Genomic DNA, 25,237 nt, shown 5'->3' on the forward strand with positions numbered 1-25,237 from the left:
TGAGCGTTGGCATTTTACAAACAGATAGCCGAAAACATTTTATAGCGTCTCTTTTTGCAGCAACGTGAGCGTGGCATGCAACCGCAGTGATCCATCTTGGGCATTTTGAGTGCACACGCAGTTTGCTCCGCCCCGTTTCTGCTTCGCTGTTACAAGAATATTGCCATAATATTGAAATATCAGTGGGGGTGCGTGGGGGTATTATTCATGGAGCTTTCAGGAGCGCTATTTGCTGCATCGAATGATTGAGAGAGAGTGAGAGAGAACGATCGATAATGAAGTTTGGCGATGTTGTAGCCGGGCTAAAATGCCTAGTTTCCTAGGCCAGATGAATGTGGTGACAGTGATAGAGATGACGGGGATGATGAAGAACTCGATGAGCCCGAATACGTTGAGTTAGTTACAGAGACTTGTCTAGGCCTGTGTGATGCAGGTACGCGATCAGACCTTTTGTAGTCCTCAAAGCACGTTTGGGATATTCCCGCGGACCTAACACGTCCTTCTGTGGACTGTCCACAAAAAGCGGCAGTTTGATGTGTCTACCTATTTCGCACTTCTTAAAATTCGGCACATCCAAGCTCAGTTGTATTTCCGTAGAAGACCTGCTCTCAGACAAGCTTGCCTGGTCGCACGCAAGTCCTGGTACCACTATTTCTGTGCTCCACAGCATGAAAAAGTGGACTGTTCCTTCTCTCTCGATGCGAAGACAAACCTGCGAACAAGTTTACTGTTGGCATGCTCGACCGATCACACTACACCTACGCAGAATCCACCGAAGCACGTTCAGCGGTTGTTTAGGACCCTTAGACTGTGTATTCAGAAGAAACCGCGAAGCGAAGGATTCCGGGGTACATGATTGGTCAACCGAAATCAAGAGAACCATTCCTCTCTAACGCGGCTATAAGGCAAGCGAACAAGGTGGATCACGGTAGAATAACAAGAAGAAAATTCCGAGTCCAACCGCATCGCACTCGGAGCGAACCGAAAACAGGCTGCCTGTCACTCGAGCAGGGACACACCGCGGCCCCCCGCGTCCGATCCCTGGGCGTCAAGGGGGAGCGGCGCACCAGAGCTCGTCGCGTTCTCCGCTCAATCCCCTCCCGGATCGCAGTCCGCTTTCCGTTTCTCCCGGAGCGGAACACGAATGTCCAGTACCCCCTTGATTGCGGTCAAGGGCTGCGCATCCGTCAGGCGGCTACCCAGCGGGAGCTCTCTGCCGCGAAGGAAACGAAGCAGAAACAGAAGGGAAGCGTAGAGGGGTGCGCACCACTCGCGATCGAGAGCCGGGGGCGAAAAAAACGAAATCGAGGTCGGCCGCGTCTGCTCCCAACGGCGACGACGCAGGGGCGAGCGAGTGTTTGCTTTCGCCCGTCGGCCTTGACTTCCGAGGGCCGGCCATCCGTTGCCTGACACTTCCTACTTCTGTGCGCTCCTCCAGTGCGGCCCTGTTGCACGAGTGCGCATACATGGGCACCATCGGGTCGAGGTTCTCGGCGATGAAATCCGGTGCCAGACCGACTTCGCGCAGCAGAACTGTGTGCTACAATGCAAAAGTTGTAGCATTGGTCAGGCAGCCATCGATCTACTGTTCTGCTCAGCTGTGACAATACGCCTCGAGCTCCGCGATCGCTGCGCCGCCTGCCGCTGCTTCTCCGCGGCGTTGACGGGATGTGCGCTGTGTGGCTGATAGGGGCTCGTGCAGTGTTTTGGTTGTGCTTCGCTTTTTTTCGCCTTTACGCGCCCTAAAAAAACCTTGTTATGATGACGTCTATAAGCAAAGAGTACGTCTATAAGCAAAGAGTACCTAAAAAGCAGCTGCGTCTTCGTAGAACACGCGATCGCCTGCGAGAGCCACCCGCGGGGACGCGGTTATGCGCGCATCGTCGCCGCTCTTCCGGGCGTCGGCGACGGTAGCAGCATATCCCCCCTGTCACCTCAAAATACGTCAGGCACAAATGAATTCTACTGTCGCCTCGTTTAGACCTGATACTGGCACAGAGAGAAGTTGGCTTCATTTTGCTGCGTGGACAACGAATGCGGCTTCGTTTCGAATATATAAGTCGCAGAAAAATATGTTTCGGGGATGTGATTAACCAATCCCGGACAATAACTTATGACTTTTATAATATTAATAAACCATGCAAAAATGCTAAATATATTCCAAGCCTGTAAGTCGTAAATATGTGCCCACACACACCTTATAGCAAGAACCAAGGCAATCTAATATGAAAGCACGGAAAAATACATGCTGTGCAATGCGGAAAAAAGAAAATAGCTCTAATGGAAATAAAAAAAAAAACAGTGCAGCTTCTGACATGCTAAAGACGGCCGTCGAAACTTAAGCCAGGTAGGGCTCACCAGACCAAAAATACGCGAAATGCACTGCTATTTCGCGAGACAGGGGGGGGGGGGGTAGGGGAGGGGGATGCTGTGTACAAATGCGGAGCGGAATCAAGCAATGAATGTTTTAGTAATCACACACACAAATCTCGCGTTCACTGTCGTTTTGTTTCTCGATTTCAATTAACAGCTGATCGTTAGGCGGACGTATTTTTTGGAAGTATACAGGGTAGGTAGTTCACAAGCGATGAAAGGTGTCGTTGGAAGAGTGTGGTATGTGGTAAGGCCCTCTGATTTCAGTTTCTCCTTTATTCTGCAGGCTCCCTGTGCCGATATTTCGAAGAAGCGTTTAGTCGCGGCCGCCGATTATATTGTAAGCCTATCTGCGCGCTGCTTGCAGAGGATATATGTAGCGGATGAATGTTTGCCGGCGCTCACCTCGCGACAAGACGACTCTTTGTCGTGTGCTGATCCCCGAGTATAATTCCGCATTATCCATCGTACTTACGTTGAATATTCCCGAAATTAACACACACTGGCTTGTAAATGGTGGTGATCAATATCTGAGGTATATTATTGGCAAACGTAACTGGCGTGCCGTCAGGTATCAGTGTCCCGCTAAATATGTAAGCGCACCATGTGCAGCTTTCCCGCTCATGGCAGTCCTTTCAGCAGTGATTACTCTGCAATTGTTTAGCGAAATGAAAAGTTCTTTTGCACAGCTAATATTTGGGGTGAATACTTCCTTTGTGCACAGTTTCAAGTCGCGCACGTTGCGCGACTGGGTTCCTGAGCTATGGGAACTATCCCATAGAAATGCATGGGGAGTTAGATTTGACAGCGAATTACACAAAAAAGGAAAACCATTACACGCCCCGGTACATTGGCACGCCGAAACGGCTGACCCCCAGAAGAGCCCACAATGTATTCACCGTAGCGAGTATTGAAGCCACACAACGAAACTAAAGAAGGTGTGGGTATTGGGGATCCACGCAACGCTGATCGTATCGCCAGGCAGCGTCTTCGTCGCTATAGGCAACTGGCGTGCCAGCGTACACGCGCATGCGTCAAGGATAATGTTTCTAATTTAAAAGCAATCGACCAGTGGCTCTGATTTATTGGCTATGGCTTTGACAAATGGCTGTTATTTGTTCATTCTGCACGCTTTTTATAGTCAATCGCTACATTCGGGGTAGTGATGGAGGGAGGAAACACACCCGCTGTCAAAGAAGGAAAACAAATGGAGTAACTAAATAACCTACCAATAAAACTCAGGGATGAAGCGGGGCGATTGTTCGTCACCGGAAGCTTTCACGGCATCCCTTTGACGTCGTTTATTGAAACTTTCCATTAGTGCCCTAATCCGACCTTCCCGCTTCCACCCATTCAGAAGTCTGGGAACGTCGAAGCTAAAGCACAAAGCTTGTTTGGACCGCGACGCAACGCAGTGAATGGGAGGAGGAGGAATACCTTTATTATCAGACAGGGAAATAAGTTTACAATGACGTGTGTTTGACAGCACAAACATTGCTTTTCGCAAAGAGACGAGAGCAAACATACTTGCGCTGGAGATGAACAAACAAATGGACGCATCGGAGTCAGTCAAAGGAACAAAAAAATGTATATGCGCAGGCGAGAGCTTGGAACATCCCCCTCGCGAGGGCCACGATCAAATGCAGAGCATTTCCGGGGGCGCACGACGTTAAGTAGTTTGCGTTACGTTAATGTTGTTGCACTTGTGGCAACTGCTGACGAGAGAGCGCTCGTCAGCAGTAATTTGAATGAGTCAAGGATATAAGGCGCGTCCGTAGCCTCCCATTCTGTGTTGGCTTTGTGGCGCAGTGGGTAGAGCACCATGTAACTTGCGTTCCGCACGCAGGGTCGAGGGATCGAAACCAGGAGCCGGATAGTATTTTTTTATATATAGTGTAGGGGGAGGGGTGCGGACTACGACTACGGACGCCTACGGACGTCAACGCGGGTGACATCGTGAGTTACTGAAATGCTCTGCATTTAAAACAGCACGCGAGAGGCAGGAAGATGGTGAAACGTGCCGTGAACCCCCTGCCGCGGCTATGGCGCAACGTGCAGCGGCTATGACGCAACACAATCCACTTTAATACAATCCAATCCAAATCCAAACCAATCCAAGCCAAGCCAATCCAAGTCAATCCAATCGAATCTAATCCAATGACAGACCGACGGGGAGCGATGCGGACTACGACTACGGACGTCAACGCGGGTGACATCGTGAGTTACTGAAATGATCTGCATTTAAAAAAATATTCAGAAACCTGAAATGTTCTTTTAGCGTTTTAATCGTCACGTTGACTTCTAGCTTTATGCCAAATATCATTTTCCTAAAGTGGTTTTTCTAGGTTCCCGAGAGGTTGTAATTTTGAGCGAGAAAGCTGGGTATGAACTGATTTACATCGTAGTGTTTACCCGTAGCATGAAAATGTGAAGAAACGGTGGTTACGGAGACGCTGCTAGTAAATTCAGGGTAGTGTAACTACAATCAGGTTCATGCATACGCCGGTTCGGCGACGCTGGCCTGTGACACACACCTGGCGCTTACACAGACCGAATATACCACACTAAGGTCGCGTCAGAAACATTTACACTCTCGTAAACACACCCCATTTGTGAACAGAGTGACTGCTCCACATAAACATGGATTTCCAACGCCCGCAAGCAATAACTCTCAGTCGTGAACATGCCGTGGGGAGCGGGACGGAGACTCCCGCGCCTACTTTCGAAACGGGCCGCTAGGGGGATCTCAGTGGCGCCCCTACAGGCGGCGCTCGAGGCGTATAGGCGTTGAAGATTGTGCTCTGGTTTTCAACTGTGGCCTTCGCGATTAAAAGCGACGTGCGCTGTCTGGGTAGTTTGTTTTGCTCATTTCATGGGTAGCCGGGTTTTGCTCATTACGCGCAACATTGAAAGATGAAGCTCTACGAGCTGCGTGAAATTTTTGGAGACACCAATTTCACGCCGGACAAAATGCCGACAAAGTAGTGAGAGGTGGTTTGCGAAGTTCATTTTCGTGCTTAAGTCGTGTTCTAAGTCTGAAAAAAGAGTGCAGACAAAGCCTCATAGCTCTCAATGTTCTCACTGATTAAAATTCATTTACGTTGTACGCTCCCCTTTTAATGTAAACGTGGCCAATTGGCGCTGCAATGCCAGGTTTTGTCGAGGTGTGTGTCCGAGGTGGAAACTGCCCGAAGGCAAGGTTCGCCGGGGTGACTTATAGCGCGGGACCGGGCCAGAATGTTTCTGTTGGGGCCAGGGAAGAAGTATCTGCGTCCCGAGCTTGACCCAGTATCTTGAAATCGCAATCAGATTGGAAGTGAAGTGAAAGAGACTTTATTGATCGCCGGCAACAGACGTCACGTCTCCACTACGCCCGGACGTAGCCACTCATCGATCCTGGTGGCATTCTACTAAGCAACACTTTCGCTATTCACTGCGGGGGTGGACACCCTCGTCCCCGAAGGGAGGGCCCGCAGCTTTCTCTCCGGTGCTGCCGTTCGAGAGCCGTTAGGACCTGCTGGACGGCTGAGAGTTTAGTGTCCTTGTCGCAACTGCGTATAGCGTCTTGTAACCACGGCGGAAGGTCGGTCCTGGTCGCATCTAGGAATCGGCTACGCATTCTTCGCATCATCATCGTCTTCTTCATCAGCCTGCTCAGGCCCACTGCAGGGCGAAGGCCTCCCCCATTGACCTCCATCCGCTCCTGTCCTGCGCTGCTCGGGTCTCCAGTTTACCCCGAATTTCCTTATTTCACCCTCCATCGGATCAAAGGCCTTCCCCTTCTTTTAGACGCCTCTCTTGGTATCCACTCTGTTACCCTACCGGTTGCCGGTTCGTCTCACTATATGGCCAGCCCAAGTCCACTTCTTTTTCTTTATGCGAACTATGGTATCTTAATTATACTCTTGTTTGTTCTCTGATCCAGGTAGCTTGTTTTCTGTCCCTGAGTGTTAGTCCTAACGTTATTCGTTCCATGGCCCGTTGAGCCGACCTAAGATTACTTTGTAGTTGTTCAGTAAGGCGCCAAGTTTCAGCTCAATATGTCATTACCGGTGAATTCCTTGCCTTTCCCCAGTCTAAAATCACGACAGTAATACCGCAGAAACCTAACAAGAATTCCTGTCGTACGACAAAAAACTTTGTTGTGACCACAGAAGTCCTGTTGTTACGACACACAATTCTGTCGTAAGGACGCAGTCAATTTTCTCAATGACAAACATTCCTGTAGTCGCAACAGAGCAGCCATTTACGCTAGACTTCCCAATAGACAATAATATTTAAACCATGTGCAACTACTGATGGAACATCAGCATCACGACAAGACAGAAATGCGGCACGACAGAACATCAAAATCAGGGCAGGAATACGACACACGACAGAGCATCAGAATCACTACACGATAAGAATACGACAAGACGACAGACAGTACGACACGCAAAAAATACGACAAACTGGAGAAATGTTTCTCCGACTGGGCCCCAACAAGGTGCACTGAGGCCAAGCAAGACATAGGGTATCACAAAACGATGCAGTCCGCAAAATGTCTACAAGAGAATTTAAGAATTTCAGCCTAAATTCAACTACACAAACTGCCGCGCCCAGTTAAAGCGCTAGCCGCGCAACCAAGCAAAGCATTCCGGGTGTAGTGCCTCGTGCGTCCTTGTAATGCAAACGACATCAAAGTAGTCTCGTTTAAGCTCCTTACTTGGCTAATTATCTGCGACTGCTTTTTTCGCAGACTAGGTTTTATATCGGAATACAAGGGCCGTTCCACCCTGTTAAGAGGGAATTCGGACGGAGCTGGCGCTCAGGCGGGATTTAGCATGCTGGGCTTTAGCTGTGCTGGGTATTTGTTACGGGGAATTACGAGGACAGTGGCGTGAACTCTGCGCCCCAGACACGCCTGGTGGGTAGAGACAACGAGGCTCGTCATAGCGCGACTTCGCCAATCACGGCACAAGCTCCAGTGCGCCGCACAGGTGGCCGCCGAAGAGCGCGCGGCGTTGCGGAGACGCCGCGCGGGGCCAGGAGCCGAGGAAGAAGCGGCGCCGGTGGAGCGTAAGTGGAGACAGAGAGAGCGATAAAAACTTTTATTTACACCACTGGCCTGAGGGGCGCCACCACGGCTTGTGCTCGGGTGACCAGTGGGCGCTGAGACTCTTCGTCCGACCGGCCCAGAGCAGTAAGCGCCAACCCGCTCATAGCCAACTGGAAAGTGCCACGAAAAGTGGTCGCTATATCACTAGTTCGTTGTAAATGGACTCGCCCCTTAAAACGCGCGCAAATTAGCGAATATGTCGAACAACCCCTCCGGTGACAGGTTAAGCCTTTTCGCTTCATGAAGGAACGCCCGTTGCTTGCTTACTAACAAACCAAACTGTGTTTTGCTTCGAACCTGTCGCTACCGGAACAATGCCCGCGAAGAAATTCTTTTGGACATCTTCAATACCTGCACTCGCCGTAATGGCTTCGACAGCTATGAGCCGCGCCAGGCTGAGCGTACAGGTGGCTGCGTCGCTTCGGCCGGAGAAGAGCAAAGTTTAAAATGTCACCACGATTCGTCATCAGCAACTGGGCAAACGAAGTGTCGGCCGAGCACGATTTCTTGATGGCAGTCAAGCAACCACCGGCGCTTCATGCGCGGTGCCGCGTTAGCGTCGGCTCTTGCGGTGTGGAGATCGACACCGGCGATAGCCACGCGTTAGCGGAAGTTGATGCGGAGTGCGGATCTTGAAGGGTCTGCTTTCTCAGGTGGACTGCCAGGCTTCACTGCTTGACCGCCAGGCTTCGTGGTCCCTCCCCTTTTTTTTGTTCCTCAGTGCCGTTACGCCTCCAGAGAAATGCCTGGAAATGGAAAAGGAGTGACCTCGGTCGCGGCGTCCGAAATCTGCGGCCGGCGCTCGCCGACCTAGGATACCTCCGTCGCGATTATGCCGAAGCGGTGAACTCACCAACACGATCCCTTCTCCCTAATGGTTTAAGGACTGTTTTGATATTTTTCGCTTCGTGTACGCCATATTTTTACCGTGACCGTGTCGGAAATGTTCGTTGGAAAAGTAGGAGGCTTTGAAAAACGTTCGGTATATCTGGACGCAGTTTAAAAGGGCAGCATAGGAAAGTCGTAAGTGCTTTGAAATATGGTCGTTATAACCGATAGGTCGTTATATTTGGGATAGTTATAAGTGGCTCGACTGTATATGGATAGTAAGTAAGTAAGTAAGTAGATAAGTAAGTAAGTATGTGAGTAAGTATGTAAGTAAGTATGTAACTAAGTAAGTAAGTAAGTAAGTAGGTAAGTAAGTAAGTAAGTAAGTAAGTAAGCAAGTAAGTAAGTAAGTTTGTAAGTAAGTAAGTATGTAAGTAAGTAAGTAAGTAAGTAAGTAAGTAAGTAAGTAAGTAAGTAAGGAAGTAAGTAAGTAAGTAAGTAAGCAAGTAGGTAAGTAAGTAAGTAAGTAAGTAAGTAAGTAAGGAAGGAAGGAAGTAAGTAAGTAAGTAAGTAAGTAAGTAAGTAAGCAAGTAGGTAAGTAAGTAAGTAAGTAAGTAAGTAAGTAAGTAAGTAAGGAAGTAAGTAAGTAAGTAAGTAAGCAAGTAGGTAAGTAAGTAAGTAAGCAAGTAGGTAAGTAAATAAGTGAGCAAGTAAGTGAGTAAGTAAGTAAGTAGGTAAGTAAGTAAGTTATTTACTTCTCTCTGTACACTACAAAATACAATACGCGGGAGGCCGGAAGGAAAAAAGCTACCCTTCGCAACTTGAGGACCCCTTACGCTCTTCATAAGACAGCAGCACTGATGTAGCCCACAGATACGGAACGACCGTAACATTTTACACATTAGTAACGGTAATATCAACCCTGTACATTACTATAAAAAGAGGCAGCTATAGGAGAAAGAAAGAAACCCATACAAAGCAAAACTGATCAACCGAAAAACCGGTTGATCAGTTTTATGTACATGTAAATCAGTTTTAAGTATATGTAAAGCCTCCGTAATGAATAAACCCGATTACAATAGAGGCTCAAAAATGGACATCAGCTTCGTTAACATTTTCTTTGAGAATCTCGTTATAAAAACATTATTTTCTTCCAGTGTGTTTAAAAGTATCGGTAAGGTTAACAAAACAGATTGGTGGCAATCCTTGGTGCGACAGAATGGCAACGACCACATGGCACGATGGCGTACACAGTAAGCTGGTTCATGACGAACAAGCTGAAACATGGCACTGTTATTGGCAACTACAGCAGTTTTGTGCACTGAAAGTAGCCTGAACGCATAGAGTGAAGTCACCTAAAGAATATTAAACTCGGCAAAGTATTGGTCGGTATGCGCATTCCCCTCTAAATTAGCAATAAGCTATATTGCTCGTTTTTGCGCTACCACAAGTTTCAATTTATCCGGCTTTGTTGTTCCCCAAATTGTGTGGCAGTAGCTAATAACTGGCAGCATAAATGCATTGTGAATTAATAATTTCACCCGTCTGGGAAAGTTGCATCGGCGTCGAGATAGCACGCCGTTCATATTCACGCTTGCACGTACACTGTCAATTTGCATGTCCCAATTTAGGGTTTCAAAGAATGTAATACCTGAGCATTTTACATTGCGCCCGATCTCAATTCTGTCGTTACCGAGCACAAGTTGAATATTGTCACACGGAGTTTTATTTTGTGTTAGAAATATCCCATTCCTTGTTTTGTTGTTGTTAATGTTAAGACAGTTTTTATTGCACCACTGACTAAGATATTCTAGAAATTTATTGCCGCATATCGATAATTCCACCACTGCAGCTCCTGTTACTAGCATCGTAATGTCATCAGCGTAAGCATGAAGATGAACTGAAAGACAGCTATAAAATATATCATACATATTAGAAACAACTGAGGGCCCAAGATGCTACCTTGTGGCACTCCAGACAAAATTGGCTTTGCATTTGGCAATGACTCGTAGTCTACAACCTGTATTCTGTGTTTTAAATCGCACTCTATGAGGGAGTGGCAGCTTCCTCTAATGCCATAGTAACTAAGTTTACACAGCAACAACTTATGGTTGATGAGGTCGAAGGCTTTGGAGAAATCGATATAAATTTCAAGAACAAGTAATTTATTTTCAAATGAGTTAATAATGATTTCTTTCTGTTAAGTCAGCGCCAGTTCTGTAGATTTATGCTTTCTGAATCCAAATTGACAATCGGAAAGAACTGAGTGCTTAATGAGGAGATTATTTATCCTGGAGTGAACAATTTTTTCTAGGGCTTTCGATAACACAGGAAAGATCAAGACAGGCCCATAATTCGAACAATCCGAAGTAGGGTCACCTTTGTGTTTAGCGACTACGTTCGCAATTTCCATTTGTTTAGGCAAAAACATCATCCCTCAGTGACAAATTGCACACGTGTAACAAGACTGTAGCCAATAAATCCATGACGTATTTAAATGACTGAATTTGAGAACCCGTTATATCCTTAGCTTTGCTGGACCGTAAATTTGTACAAGCTGACAACACTTCGTCACTTGTTGGGAACATGGGCAGGGATTCTCGAATCACTGGCGCCTCACACACATAACCATTTTGAGAGTCCTGTGCAATGCACAGTATTAATAAAGAAATGAATAAATTCATCAGAAAGCCCTTTTCCTGTTACAACTATGCCACCTTTTTCAATTGAGGGTACATAAACCTTTGTGCGCAGATTTAACGCTCTATTTAATTTATCCCACTGATCCCGGGCATTATTTTCCGATGTATGGGCGAACAGGTTGTTTAAGTGATTAAATGTCGCGATCGTTAGTCTTTGTTTAATTTATTCCGGTATTTCTGGTACGTGACCATTTATCGGGATTTCGGGACTTTATAAACTATGCAAATAGCTTCTCCTTTATTATAATTTTGCGAATTATATCTGCTGTTATCCAGGTTTTTTTTTTCATTTACGCGGGTGAGTAAGTGGGAACCATTTTTGGTAAAGGGCTTTTACTTTTGCTAGAATAGAATTGTACGCGGCGTCAGCATCTGTAAGAAACGTTATCTTTTCCCAGTCGGCAGAGAGGATGGCATTCCGAAAGGTTTCCAGCGGGTTCTCGTCAATGCGTCGATAGCATGTGCGTGGCATATTAACAGCAGGCGAGCAAACGTTCTGAACAAACACAAACGAAGGCAAACGGTCACTGATGTTACAAGCAACAGTTCCTGCGTTTATGTTATGCTCTGGCGTTCGTTATAACAAGGTAGAGAGTTGTCGCCGTCGACCAGGTTACTCGCACTGGAAAATGTATAGTATTGGTGATACCGTACGCATCCAGTCAGGATAAGAACTCTGTTGCTCCTGGCGATGTACGCCTTAAGTCTAAGTTCATATCTCGTAACAAATATAGAATATGTTCATTAGTCGATGCGTAATCCAGGAGCGCTTCCACAATTAAAAAAAAATTGTTTAGTTGGCCGCTGTGAGGCCGACGCACAACACTAAAAATATCTCTTTCACTCTCAACTGTTAGCATTTCGAAATCTGCAGGTGATAACGTAAACATTGTAAACCGTACAGCAGATTTGGTGTTACGAATCTGCAAGGACTCCTCCACCTGGACGATTAAGCCTATTCAGAAAAAAAAAAAAAACTGAGGTTGATTCCTCTGTCATAGGAATCATTAAAACACCAAAGTTAAATTTGCCGTGAAATCTGCAGCTGAGGTGATTTGCGGGTCGGCGGTTGTCTTGTGGGTGTGCTTGGCGAGTGTCGTCCTGCTGGCGGGTCGCTTCGGCAAAGGTGTTCTGGCGTCATTTCCGTGACGGATATGACGTCAGTGAAATCTTGGGGTGCCGCGGCATAAAACACTTTCGTGTTAAAATATAAAACCCGGAAATGGTCAACCCTAAGTATAACGTAGTTTTTAGTACTAAAGGTTACTTCCTCGCAAGAAGACCCTGTGTGCAGGGGTGCAACCTTTACAGGCCGCTTGCTTCGTTGTACTGGCGTCCCTTCCGTGACGGATATGACCGAAATCTTCGTGTATTTGGTAATAAAACACTGTCGCGTTAAAGATGCCTGTAACTATCGAGCACGAAATGCTGAAATTCTTCACAATGCTATGTTTCACTGAGCATTATGGCATCAAAGAAAAATTCTAAGGAATCATAGAGTATATGCAAGTCATCAATCTTGTTACTAGTGGATTCGACAATCTACGGGGAAAACATCAAACGTATCTACATCGGCGAAGTTACTAAGAGCTCAGGGGTAGCATAGCTCGTGACAGACCACAATATTTATTCACTCCCTACATCATGTTAGCCATGTCTTCTGTGTTCACCAGTTTCAATGCTCTCCCTCCCTCGTCTTTGCACGCGAAGATGTTATCACCTTGTACCCACACAAACTGCCACTTGACTTCTCGTTTTCTGTTGATGGCTTGCCCGAATAGTCACTTTCGTTCTGGGCACAAGTGCTCATTAACGTAATAAGGCGTGGACGCCTTGAAACCAAGTTCGTCACTTGACATCCTTTTTTTCCTTGCTTTCGCTAAAACAGCCTCACGCTTCAGGCGAAGTACAAACTGAACAACGGCCATGGCATGGCCATGCTTCACTGCGCGACTCACGTGTGGAAAAGCCAGCTTTAAAGACCACCCTTACCCCGATACCATTCAAGTGGGCTTCACACCTAAACACAAATTTATTTATAGACAGACACTTTTGAGGCGCAATAGAAGCCGTCTTAGATGAAAATATGGAGGCCCTTGCACCTTTTTTTAACAGCAGAGAGCTTTTATTTCCGCCGTCCAGCGTTACCAGAAAAAATACCAATAAAAAAATATCTACAGCAATTCAGAGCATTTTTTTCAGTACTTTTTCTTCAGACAAATTTTTTGGTTCTATTTAAATTCTGTCCGACCATTATCTCCATTTACGCTATTATAACTATTAGAAAAGGAGCTTTCGCGAAACCTGCATTGTTGTGGAAATGCATGGCGTTACACGTATCGCCATTTTCCGTAATTATTTTATACATTTCTTATTTCTGTAGTTTTTCAGAATTTTGTGCGACCAGTCATCTACATACACGCCATTGTAGCGATTACAGGTGGAGCTTCCGCGATGTCTGCATTCTTGTGGAAATGCAGGGCGTTAGTGAAAGTGCAGGGCGTTACACGTTCCTGGCTGTCGGCAAAGAATGCTGCGCATCAAAATACCGAGCGCACGCGATGGTGCGCCTCGTGAGGAGCACACGGCATCGGCCAGCTGGAGCTTCGAGAACATCTTGTCCTTTCCAGATCCCGTGCGTTCACTCCCGAAGTGGGATGCACGCACGCCGAGACCGCGAAACTGGTTTGCCGCGTAGTGTAGCGCGTGCTCACGCGGTCCACCTTGGGAGAGGTATGAGAGGCTGCCAGTCATGGAGAAGTTCTTTCAGCGGCAGGTTCGGAAATCTACGCGAGGTGCGACAGCCGTGCCTCCGACGAAGAAGCAGCAGCCGGGCCACAGGCCCGGCTGCTGCTTCTCCAGCCCTGCACCACTGGTGCAAGCTGCGCCGTTTTTGCTATTTTTAAGAACTTTTTCCCACACGCTGAAAGTTACCGCCCTGCGTTCAGTATGCTGCCCGAGGCGATCTGGTGGATTTTAACTACAGAAAGATTCCCTTTAAAATAAATCTGGTGGGGGAAGTCGTTTAAATTTACATTCAATCGTACGGCCCCTGGAGCGGGCCGAGCGCAGGCCCTAAAGGTAGGATGCTATATCAAGCCGAGTGGTCAAAATTAATCCGGAGCTCCTTACCCGCGTGCGCCTCGTCTGAAGCATGCTAGGAGAGGAACGCGTAATTTCCTTTGACGGCATTGGATTGGATTAGAGAAGCACGTGGTATGGTGTCATAAAGAAACTAACCCTCGTATTCTGAGTCCCTCCTCCACTGGAACTCCGATCGAGGAGATCCTTGAAATCGATTTCCCCGTGCATAAGCATTGCGGAATCCTCCGCTCAGCCGAGTGGAGGGAGCAAATGGAGTGGAAGAGGGACGCAGAATGTGGCCCTAAATGTCACGAACGATTTTACCCACATGAACTATCGTGACTGGTCTGTACTGCATAAGTTTTACGCGTCTTGAAATCTTCCCAGCGGCAATTTGACTTTTTGTTTTTTCGTGTGCAGTTATCCCTACATCCGGTAGGTTGTTTTAAATATGAGCTCGTCTTTCTTGTTTTCAGAGAGAGCGGAAGGAAAGGGCTAGATTGCAGCACCAAATGAAGACACGGGACTCCTCACCGCCCAAACTATATGTGCTCGCCGTCCCGCCTGGGGCAGATGACGAAACAAACCGCGTCGGCCATCTCGTACCCGCCAGATCTGCTCGTGGGATCCGACTGCGTCTCAGCGCCCCGTTGATATCGAAGCCTGCCCGCTCCTGCAACGCGAAAGATGCGAGCGCGCGGTTCCGTCCCTTTCAAAGGCTGCAATTAACTTCACGCCGTAGCAGAGCTATGCGAGTGAGGCACACACCACGAAGAAAGCAGCTGGGCCTGTTGATCAGTGGTGGCGCCTCAGCCTCTCTCCCCCCCCTGTGCGATTCACGAACCAGAATGAAGCAGATTGTGTCGTGGGTTCAAACACCTCTTCGCCTCCTGGCGCTCGCGCACTCGGTCGTGCCTGCTGCTTGCCGCGCAGCAATGGCTGAGTGGGCAAGATATTTCCACACCAGAGACGGCGGGGGTATGCGCGACCTATCTGTAAAGCTTCCCGGACCACCAGGCGGCCCGAATGAGCTGTTTAGAAGAACAGAGGCTCTTCTTGACTCGCGGTTCGGTGCAGCGCTTGCTCAAGCCATTGAACGGGCTCATTGCACATGAGAGGAAACTTTGCTCTGGAAATGGAATTCTTTTGCTTTTGGCTGCGATTCCCCGTTGCTGAATGAGGATGCAGCAGAGGAGCAGGTGGAGGTGGATGGAGCGGGACTGACAGAGAAGGTAAAAAAAAAAACAAAAACGGGCTGAATTCTTATGTTCTCGCTTATGTCACCTTCAAATAAATAAAAAAACTCCCGGGCCATCTCCACCAACTTGAAGCCCGAGGAGGGGCAAAGCAAGTAGGGTAGAAGAGTATTCTTTGCGCCTTGGCGTTTTTGCCCACGGAGGTGAAACCGTTGTTGGGGGGGGGGGGGGGCGTAGAGGTAGAGGTATACAGTTTTGTTGTAAAAGTCTCGTGTCCTTGAAGCGCGAAGCGTTCTAGCGCGAGGCGCTGGAAAACGAGTGTCCCGGTGTTTTAGTGCCGTGACTACATGAGACGACGACGACGACGACGACGACGACAGGAGACGCCGACAGCCCGAGCCCCTAAGGGGCTTCCCCCCAAATAAATTACTATTATGTTTGTGTGTTTGTTCCTGTGCGTATCGGAGAGCGAGCGAGCTAGGGAACGAGAGAGAGAGAGAGAGAGAGAGAGAGAGAGAGAGAGAGAGAGAGAGAGAGAGATGCTGACACAAGTGACTTCGTTTTTTTTTTCCTAACTGGGCAAAACGCGTGTGCTTTACGTACCACAAGCGTGCTTGTTTAGCAGATTTATTTAGCAAGGCATATAGCTTCTCGGGCGGAATCGTGCCTCGTAAACCACTGCAAAGACTTCGCGCAAAATGTCCGAGGTTTCGCCCAGCCGTGCACGAGTACAGCGTTCCCACAACGGCCGTTGCATTCGTAACAGACGGCTGTTGCGGCGGCCTCTTCCTCCCCCGGCCAGGCATTCCGGTCGCGACCGACACTTCGTGGCGCCAACTCCTGCGCGCCGCGTCGTCTGCGCCCAGCGTGCGCAGACGACGCAGAGCTGCTTCTGCGATTTTTCTTAGCCTGCGTTGCGTAGCCATCCTTTCTTTCTTTGCTCTTTCCGACGCAAACGTCTGTTTTGAGGACGCCCTTGGGTTAAGTATCGCCACTGCTCCCCCCGCGAGAGGGCCAGAGACGTACAAGGCGCTCTTAATGAAGATAGCGCCCTGTCCTCCCGTGGCCCGCTTTCGGGGCTTTTGTTTTGTCCTTCCGACCACCACGGCGGGGCGTAGCGTAGGAGCAAAGATTGAGGCGGCCCGGCCGTATCATGTTTCACGCGGATATAGGCCACACTCGGCTTTGCAGACCCCGCCTCCCCCTACCCCTTTGGATCTCGCCAGTTGGGTGCACCCGACGCCGCTAATTTACGCCAACCGAGGCATGGCTTTTTTTCGCGCGCTTGCATTTCGCCTGTCCTCTTTCGTTCCTTTTATTTTCCTTAATTCTCATCCTCCTTAGTTGCCTGTGGTGCTCTGGCCATCGCTCAATTCCTGTCACGATTCGGAAGAGCAGGCGGATAGATTTTTCACGCACTCAATCATTTTTTCTGTTTTCAGTTCTTGTTTGCAGCCTCTTGCCCTCCGAGTTGAGCTGTACGCAAAAATAATACGAGCATTTTTTGAAAGAAAATTTCTAAGATTTCTCAAAAAATGTGAGGCAAATATTGGCTCAGTTGTGGGAATATTAGACACCATTAAATATCGTCACATTATATCATTTCAAATCAAGTGAGCCGCATACGCTATCCACAGCAGCAGTAGTTATCTCTGAGAACCGCCAGAGACACTGTGTGTGTATGGGCGTTTCTGAAAAGCGCTAACCTCCACTTTGAATGGAAACATTGTTTTGAAGCCTCGACTGCAAGACACCGTTCCGGGGTAGCAAACAAGCAAACTTCGCATGGTTGCGAAATATTTCTGTCGGCAAGTTGAGACGCCTTCTCATTTAGAGCGTCAGCATTACAGCTCAGCTACAGCCGCTGTCGACAAAAGTGCGCACCCATACTTGGATTTCTTACATCTGCGGCCCTCCGCCCCCTCGACGAGTGTTCTACCATTTGGACATCGCGTGTGAAACAATGGTCGATCCGGTTCGCGCACATTCCTTATGGCTTCACGGTTTTTGCTTTGCCCATAATTTTGACTATGGATTGTGAGACCTGGATAGGAGGATATTTTCACTATCAAAGTTCAGTCTTAATCCCGTAAAGATATTCACACCGGTGACTCATATTTTTCCCTGTCGAACCGCTTGGTGGCAATGTCATCTGCTACTTGGAGAGTTTCTTTTCCTACAAACACACTACACTTCCCTCTTCCGCGGCCCCTTCGGGGAGGTGCCTGCGATTAGTGATGTAGTCTTGTAAAATGAAGGGCCGTTTTTTTTTTAAGTATTACGCGGCATGCAGCACCGTGAACGATTTTCGGAGTTTAGTGGCGCAAAGATGACTTGGCCGAAGAGTTGACTGACTAGAAAAAAATAAAGCCGTTCCACTCAACGTGAAAGCTATCGAAAGTGCAGATTCGCCATGATGGGCTGTGGCGCCGTTACCCTCTAACTGCTGCCACCCTCACTCCCTTCCTGACGAATTGAACGGAGGTTTGTCCAACGCATTTCAAATTTCCCCTCTTCGCAGTGCTTGCGCGCCCCCTGCGCGAAACATCGTGAGCGGGAGTTTTTGTGTGTGTGTGTGCTTGCTTCTCATTCCGCACGTACCGGCACCTTACTGCGCAGTTTGGAACGCGCCATTTTTTTTTTCTTGCACTGACGCTTTTTTCCACTTACTATCGTGAAAAACAACCCAACCAGCGTTCCTAACTAAATGAACGCGGGGACTGCCGCTTTATTACATCTATTTTGCCTCAATTGTACCCAGTTTTCTTTGCGCTAAACAGGGAGATGTATGACAAGCGCCAGCGGTTCACGAGTTTAGAGTGGTTATGACTATATAAACCGTTTGTCTTTCAAAGCTTGAGTAGGGTGCCGTCACGACGGTACGCCGTGGGGCGAGCTACGACGACAAGGCGAGCCCCCAAAGTGCTCTGCACTTAAAACTTACCGAAGGTGTAGGTACCAAATGAGGACGCCAGCTAAGGTGTTGTCTTAACGCTGCACAGAACATTACCCCACGGTGTTTGGGAAAACAAACGCCCATAGACGTACATGACGTACGCAGCACCCGATGTACGCTACTTGGCACTCCCGGGGAACGAAAGAACACCTCCAAACTAAACCAGTGCCACTTCCCAAATGCACGATTATTTCCCGCACTGATGCCACTAAGCGTAAGGTGGCAACTTTTGCACTTGTTTGGCTGCATCAGTAGTGCACCACTGACTACCCGCTGCACTGTGCGCGCGCAGACGACCGGGCCCGGCCCACCATGGTGGACAGTCCTCGCAAGTGCGACCACCTCTGCAGGAGCCCGTACCGCGGCCAGCCCGACGACCCCGGCTGCTGCGACAAGAACGCCGTCTGCGGCTGCTCGCTCACCGATGGCCTGAGCAACTGCCGCTGCAGACCGGGGTTCACCGGCAACGGCCGCATCGGAGAGTGCACCCGTTAGTGTCATTCATTCATTCATTCGTTCATTCAATCGTCACTGAATGAATTAATTTGCTAAGTTTCGTTTGAAGTTTGCATAATCCAGGAACCGGCCAGCTTGGCTACCAAACCCCAGAAGCCTTGGACCGACAAGCCTGTGGAAGGAATTTATGACCTCCGTTCGTTTAGTAATTCGTACTGAATACGACACTCCGAACCAGAAACTTACCCCGGGCGTTCAGTGATCCCATACTGCGATTATATAGGCCTTTTGTATCGAACCAATCTGACAAAATTTCCCCAACTGCTTTCAGTCGAACAGCGCCACCACGTCACCTAGTAAAATACTGTGCAATTATACAACGGAATTAACGACAACAAAACAGTCGCGCGAGCGAGTGACAAGCCAGTCAGAGGAGCCTTATGCTGGCGCGCGCCGATGCTGCCTCCAAGCGGGGTCTCGGTGCTCCATCAGGTGGGAGTCGGCCAAATGGCGGCTACTATGCCGCCAGTTATCGTAAGCCCAGGCAGTTGATCTGTAGAGAGGTATCTGTTGGCATAGCCAGCCACGAGGGTATTGCGCATTGTTTGCATGGGAGGAAAGAGGCCAACCTGAAGAACACTTCGTTCTCAGACGCGTTCACTTTTTAAACGAGCGACGCACTGTCCTGAGGGAAGGCCTCGACAGGCACGCTTGTGCACCTATTTTTCGCGTCTCCACAGTGGCAGCAGCGCACTTAACGACCAGGGTTACGCAAACAATGAGCGACTGGAGCGTATCTCCTCCTCAGTCAATTTGCGGTGAAAGAAATTGGAAGAGGGACATCCGCTCGCGCTTTTTCTGAGGGAGGGGCGAGTGACGGGCTGCCTTCGCAGGGACAGCGGAGCGTAGGATTGATTGAGATGGAGTGGACGGATCTGTCTCACCGGTCGTAGGCCTCGCACAGGGCCGCAAACGATCCTGGGCCATCACGGTCGACGGCGGGGGCGTATACGGCACCTTCGCGTCGTCTGCAGCGTAGGACGGAGCCTGGAGCTGAGCGTGAGAACGGGGGAAAATGCGGCTCAATGCTCTGATGTTAGTGCGAATGTACGCGGATGGTAAAGGCATGGGCACGCAGATAAGGATAGCTGAACAGAACCGTCTGCAGCTTGAAAGAGAACTGTCATTCTGCTGGATTGCCCCAATGGTGTATGACGCGGCGGCTCGTGCATGCAGGCCCTATTGACATGAACCATTCGAAATGTGTGCATTTTATGGCAGCCAAATCTTTGTTCGTTCTCACCTATTTTTTCCTCGTATGTACTACATTTCGTGGAGTGATTACATATCACGGATGTTGATTCCTGCATGTTTCTTTCACGGGCCAAGGCCGAATCAATGGGTGCGTTTTGCCACACTGCATTCAGATGACAAATATACGTGAAGAGCGCAACAAATTCGTCGTGTGATGGTCACTCCAAAGCAATAACCAGCATACGGCATATGCTGGTTACTGTGAGTGAAAAATGATCTTCGATCTATTGCACGAAAATGGTCAAAGGGACCTTGCAGCACTTACAATCGACTACTCTGAAAGTATTTTGGAGTAAACCCTATTGATCCAGCAACCTCCCCCCGCAAGAATTATGAAAATCTGTTCACTATCACCTAAATTACGCGCGACATTTTTTTAGGAATGCGGAGCTTGCCTGCCTGACCATGTCCATGGTATAGTCCTGAGTTTGTCCTGCGCTGGTTCCTTTATTCTTGTAAACTTCAACTTTTTTCCCCTCCGCGTGGCCCTAATATTAGTGCTGCCGCACCAATCAACCATAAGACTTGGAGGACGCCTTCTTCATTATTTCTCCGACAATGAATTACCTCTGCGTTTAAGTTTCTCGCTTCTTCCAAGAACGATGAGACAATCAAATAAAAATTTCGCGCAGAGCTGCGAGATTTCCTAGAAGCGTGCGCGTGTACCGGGGAGAACAGTAATCGCAATAGCAGTTTTACTTGTGCAGTGTGCGACTTTTAAACTTAAAAAATATCTTACGATGAGATATTGCCCCTTCAAGAGAGTTTCCAGATCTGGCCATTACAAAATTCACATTTATTGGCGATCGACGGTAGCGTAGCTTATTTGGTGGCTCTAGACTAAACAAGTTTGTGTTATTGCAGGATGCTTGATTGCTATGACTTTAACCATTTGTAGTAACCGATGTAGAGCAAGCATTATGTTGCTTCTCACTTGCACGCTTCAGGAGCAGATGTGAAGGCCAGTATAAAAATATGCAAAATTTTTAGAACCGGCTGTTGTAAGTGAGCCTGCAGTGTTGCATCTCAATATTTAATCATGCGCTCTTGTGAAGACTTTTAAAATGTTCCTCGGAAAAATAAATTATAACTTTTTAGCTTGAGAAGTATAACTTGAAATGGTTTTGAATGTTGGATACCTGGCAGTTCGTTTAAACTGCAGCATAAATACCAGATAAGTGACCAGGGCACGATGATGTGCAAGGGCTCGTGTATTGTACTCCATATTAATTCCACGTTCCTGCACTATGTAAAAGGAATATACCAAAAGAAGGACAGATTTTTTAGTATTATTTATACCCAGCTTCACAGCCATAGAAGACGACAGGTATCAGAAGTGCCCAGCACAAACGTTGCAGGTGCATCCAGATCCTTGCCGAGACGTCTGTCACTGAAAAGTAAAAAAAGAAATACCATTTTGAAAACTGGTCAAGCGCAACGTATATTTTCTTAGGAGCCTTCCATTCAAAATTCAAATGACCAAATAGCTTAAACACAGTACACCATCATTGTGTTCCTTGCGTGTACGTCTTTTAGTGTGCGTATGGACACTGACGTTTCTGCTGTATCTTTCTCTTTTATTTTTATCTTGTGCGCGCGTGGCAGAATTCTCTTATCTTATTATTCTTCATTCAATCTGCTCAGGTACCACACCCCTCGTTAATGCCCGAGGGGTCATAAGGGATCATAAGAACACCAAACACATAGAAAAACTACATCTACAAATTAACGTTTTTGTAGCAGTTAAAAAATTATAAAATAAATAATAAAATGGCACTATAAAAAACCCTAATACAAAAAATACACGGCCAATTCCAGCTTTCCTCAAAATTTTGTATACCAGTCTCTTTAAACCAGGCAATAAAACTGTAAACATCTTGCATTCAATTGTGTTTACACATAAATTGCAGGCAGCTTAACTTGGGTGTCGCGGAAGCTGTCGTGCAACGATGACTTACTTGCTCGTCTCTATTTTTCTGATTTTGCCCCTCTACAAACAAGTCACATCCTACAGCGCCATGTGGTTGGTCGACATGTTAACACGTTCCAAAAAAGAAAGCTATTGTATAGTGCTGTTTTGTAACGCTATGTTAGAGTTCTTACTCTCACTCCTGTAACACCTAAGGCTGATTCGGCTGGCGAGAACTCTTATTTGGGCAGCAATTTCTATGCTGGTACTCAGCAAAACAAAACCCTGACGGGTGTAAGGATGATGCTCTGCCAGGTGAGTGCAAGGGTGGAGATTGCTTGACCTTTGCACGATAACGCATTAATCACGACGAAGTTCAGTTAGCTGTCCTCGACATTTCAGAGAAGTGCAGAGCAAAGAATGTTTTGAAGAACGACTTAGGAATACTGGTGGCCAGAAATGGGTGGCCAAAATGTTACGGCCTCTCTTAACTCCAAACTCAAAACGTCAGCTTAAAACAACTAAAAAATACCTTGAGGAGTAGCACCACTATTAAACGTTCATAACATGATTAGGCTCTACTTAAAGGAGTACTGACACGAAATATCAAAGCTTTTTTATATAATTGCGATAGTATGCCCGTTGGCATAAATACTATGCTACAAGTATAGGTTAACTCCCGTTTCGCGAAGAAACGCAAGGAGGGAGCGGTGGTGGGGTCCCCAAATCCACCGATTAAGGTCAGGTGGTCTGCCAGGGCGGAGGACTGTGCCTCGAAAGTGTCTAGTTCTCTCCGCTTCCAATGAAGGGCACGTCCACAGCAAATGTTCAGTGTCCGCATCTTCGGCAGGAGCCGTGCAAGAGGGGCAGTTCTGGTCGAACGGGGCATGGTAGCGCTGTGGCCACTCCCGGGTAACAGCGAGAGAGAGGGCTACACAACACGAAGTCTTAGCGGCAAGACCTCCTCCGAGCGAGCGAGTCTGCTAGGGAGCTCCGTTCCACACGGTGGAATTAGAGCTCGTGTGGCGCGAAGAAGATCTTCTTTCCTTTGGAAAAACTGTCCTGGGGTATCTAGTTGAGATAACTATGCAAAACGTTTCCTTTGTATATGAAGATTTTAATAGCAGCAATTCAACATAAGATATTTTAAATGAATTGTAATCTATGCACGCATCAGAAAGCTCAGAATGAATACCCTTTTGACACTGGCATAAGACGCGTGGGGTGCCTCGCCATGCAGTTCGCCCCAAACTGCCGACCCCTCCAGTGACTTAACCAACACACCGGCTGCTCATGGCGCACCCTGCACTGCCTTGTGTTTCGTGTCACAGTTTTGAGACTGATATCGTGCGGCCCAGGCGCGCGCGACCACGGCCAGCCTGGGCGTGTTCGCTCAGTGCAGCGCGCGCGTCCAGTCTGACCACGACGCAACGAGAACAGCGATATCAAGAATGCCGTTCTTTCATGGCGCCCGGCTTGATGGCCGTTGTGTCGAAGTCGAAACTAACACGAATAAACAAGGCTCAAAATAATTGTTTACCCTGATATCTGGGCTGGTAGGCACCCACAGCAATGAGAAAAACGTAACACGCAGAACCTTTTAAAATATTTACATAGACACATGAACTGCATGCTAACGGCCCATTCCTCAGCTGAGCATGCAATACTGGTATAATAAAGTGTCAAGTTTAGATTTAACAAGTTTACAAGCTGAGGGATTCACACTGAACTTTTTGTGATCTTTCTTGACACGGATTTAGCCTATAACCACTCCTCACTGCCTTGGCTCATGTACAGTGCTTTTAAGCTTCACGCACATACTGTACTTGGTCAAGATTCATCTACTAAAGTGAAGCGTCCAGCCTGTCCTAGATGGGTCTGTAGTCCACCCAAAATTCACTGCACGAAAGCCAACGTTTTCTGATGATGACGACCGTGGGTGAAGTGAAAAACATGAAAACGCTTCCCGCTATCTGAACTGAACCTGGGTCCCTCGCGTTATAAAGATGACGTCTGCCCCATCGCGCCATTCCAGCACAGTCGAAGCAAATTGTATTTGCATGGATGTGAAAAATTACACATGAAATGCACTCCTCCATCTATCAGCGACCATGGTTGTACACTACGGAAGGTCATTGATTGCCTGCATCAGTAAAGCTCTAGAGAGCACAACTGCAGTGCAGGTGCTCAGTACTGGGCTGGTTAATTTGGCGTTGGACTTGATTTTGCAAAGCTTCACGTCCCCCGTTTTTGTCGTTTCAGGAGATGGGCAGTTGATTTTTTATTATTAAGTCTTCCCGTCAGTAACTAGGCCACAGCTACATATTTGGTTGTCATACTACCAGGGTGGTCTGCGAGCACACGCCGTCTGCCTGCTGCTAATTTCGAGTGTACCACAAAAACAGCCACTTGTGGAGGCATTCACCTGCTTTTAATGGGTACCTACAAAGGATGTAGACCAAGGCTTGCCCTCCAGACCCTGCACCAACATCGTAGGGGCCAGGTCCAAGCACTTCTTTTTTTCCACTGGAAGCCCTCCTATGTAGATGCGCAGGAATAGGATTAAATGCTGTGTCAGCACAACTGAAAGTTGGGTAGGCTAATAATACATCTTTGAAAAACAAAATGCGTAAGAGATGGCGACGTGGAATAAGATCACACAGGACAACCCACTACAAGAAAAAGAACACACAGCGCATCGTCCTGTTTGTTGTTTTCTGCAAAAGCAAAAGTCAGAAATCTCTGCTGCATTGTTAATAACAAGGATAATCCGAGGAAAGGGAGAAATGAGTGCGGTGTTAACCATGCGCAGCCTTTAGTTCGTTGTGCGATTGGCATGATTTACAGTATTCCGTTGTCATGTAAGTCCGTGTATATCGGCCAGACAGGATGCTAAGTGTCCATCTCAGAGAGCATTTGTTTACGATCACGAATTCAACGGGTGCAAATCTTCCTGCGCATTATAAAAAGTGTGGGCGTCGCCCTTCGTTCGATGAGACTGTGGTATTGTACAGGCATAATGATCAGACAGGGAATCATTGTCAATGAACATAGTAACCAGTATGTCAGCAAATTGTATGTCACTCTACGTGGGCAGGAGCACGGGCTAATCGGCACCATGCTTCTCTAATCTATGATTTGTTTTCGTGTGTAAAATTTTTGTTTTTCAATAAAGCGGCAGTTGCGAGTAGGTTCTTGCGTGTGTACCTCCTGTCTGTGCACGTTATTCGTGCGTTTTCAAATTTTGAATGGCTTTATTCCCTGCCAAATACTATTTTTCCCATATGCAGCTTCTTCCCTTTACCTTCAATGTAAACTTGA

General features: G+C 47.7%; 1 protein-coding gene across 2 annotated transcripts in view; it reads left to right on the top strand.

Annotated features, from left to right (window-relative positions):
- LOC144173836 (sushi, von Willebrand factor type A, EGF and pentraxin domain-containing protein 1-like) overlaps window positions 1–25,237 on the top strand; it is a 170,645-nt gene that overhangs the window by 36,962 nt on the left and 108,446 nt on the right. For both annotated transcript variants that reach the window (XM_077702105.1, XM_077702106.1), the window contains exon 5: window positions 18,530–18,727. In XM_077702105.1, coding sequence (XP_077558231.1) covers window positions 18,530–18,727 — 198 coding nt within the window. The remainder of the gene's footprint in view (window positions 1–18,529; window positions 18,728–25,237) is intronic.

This window comes from Haemaphysalis longicornis, unplaced genomic scaffold (assembly GCF_048455015.1).
Source record: "Haemaphysalis longicornis isolate Haplotype H1 unplaced genomic scaffold, Haemaphysalis longicornis Haplotype H1 scaffold_3, whole genome shotgun sequence".
Lineage (NCBI taxonomy): Eukaryota > Metazoa > Arthropoda > Arachnida > Ixodida > Ixodidae > Haemaphysalis > Haemaphysalis longicornis.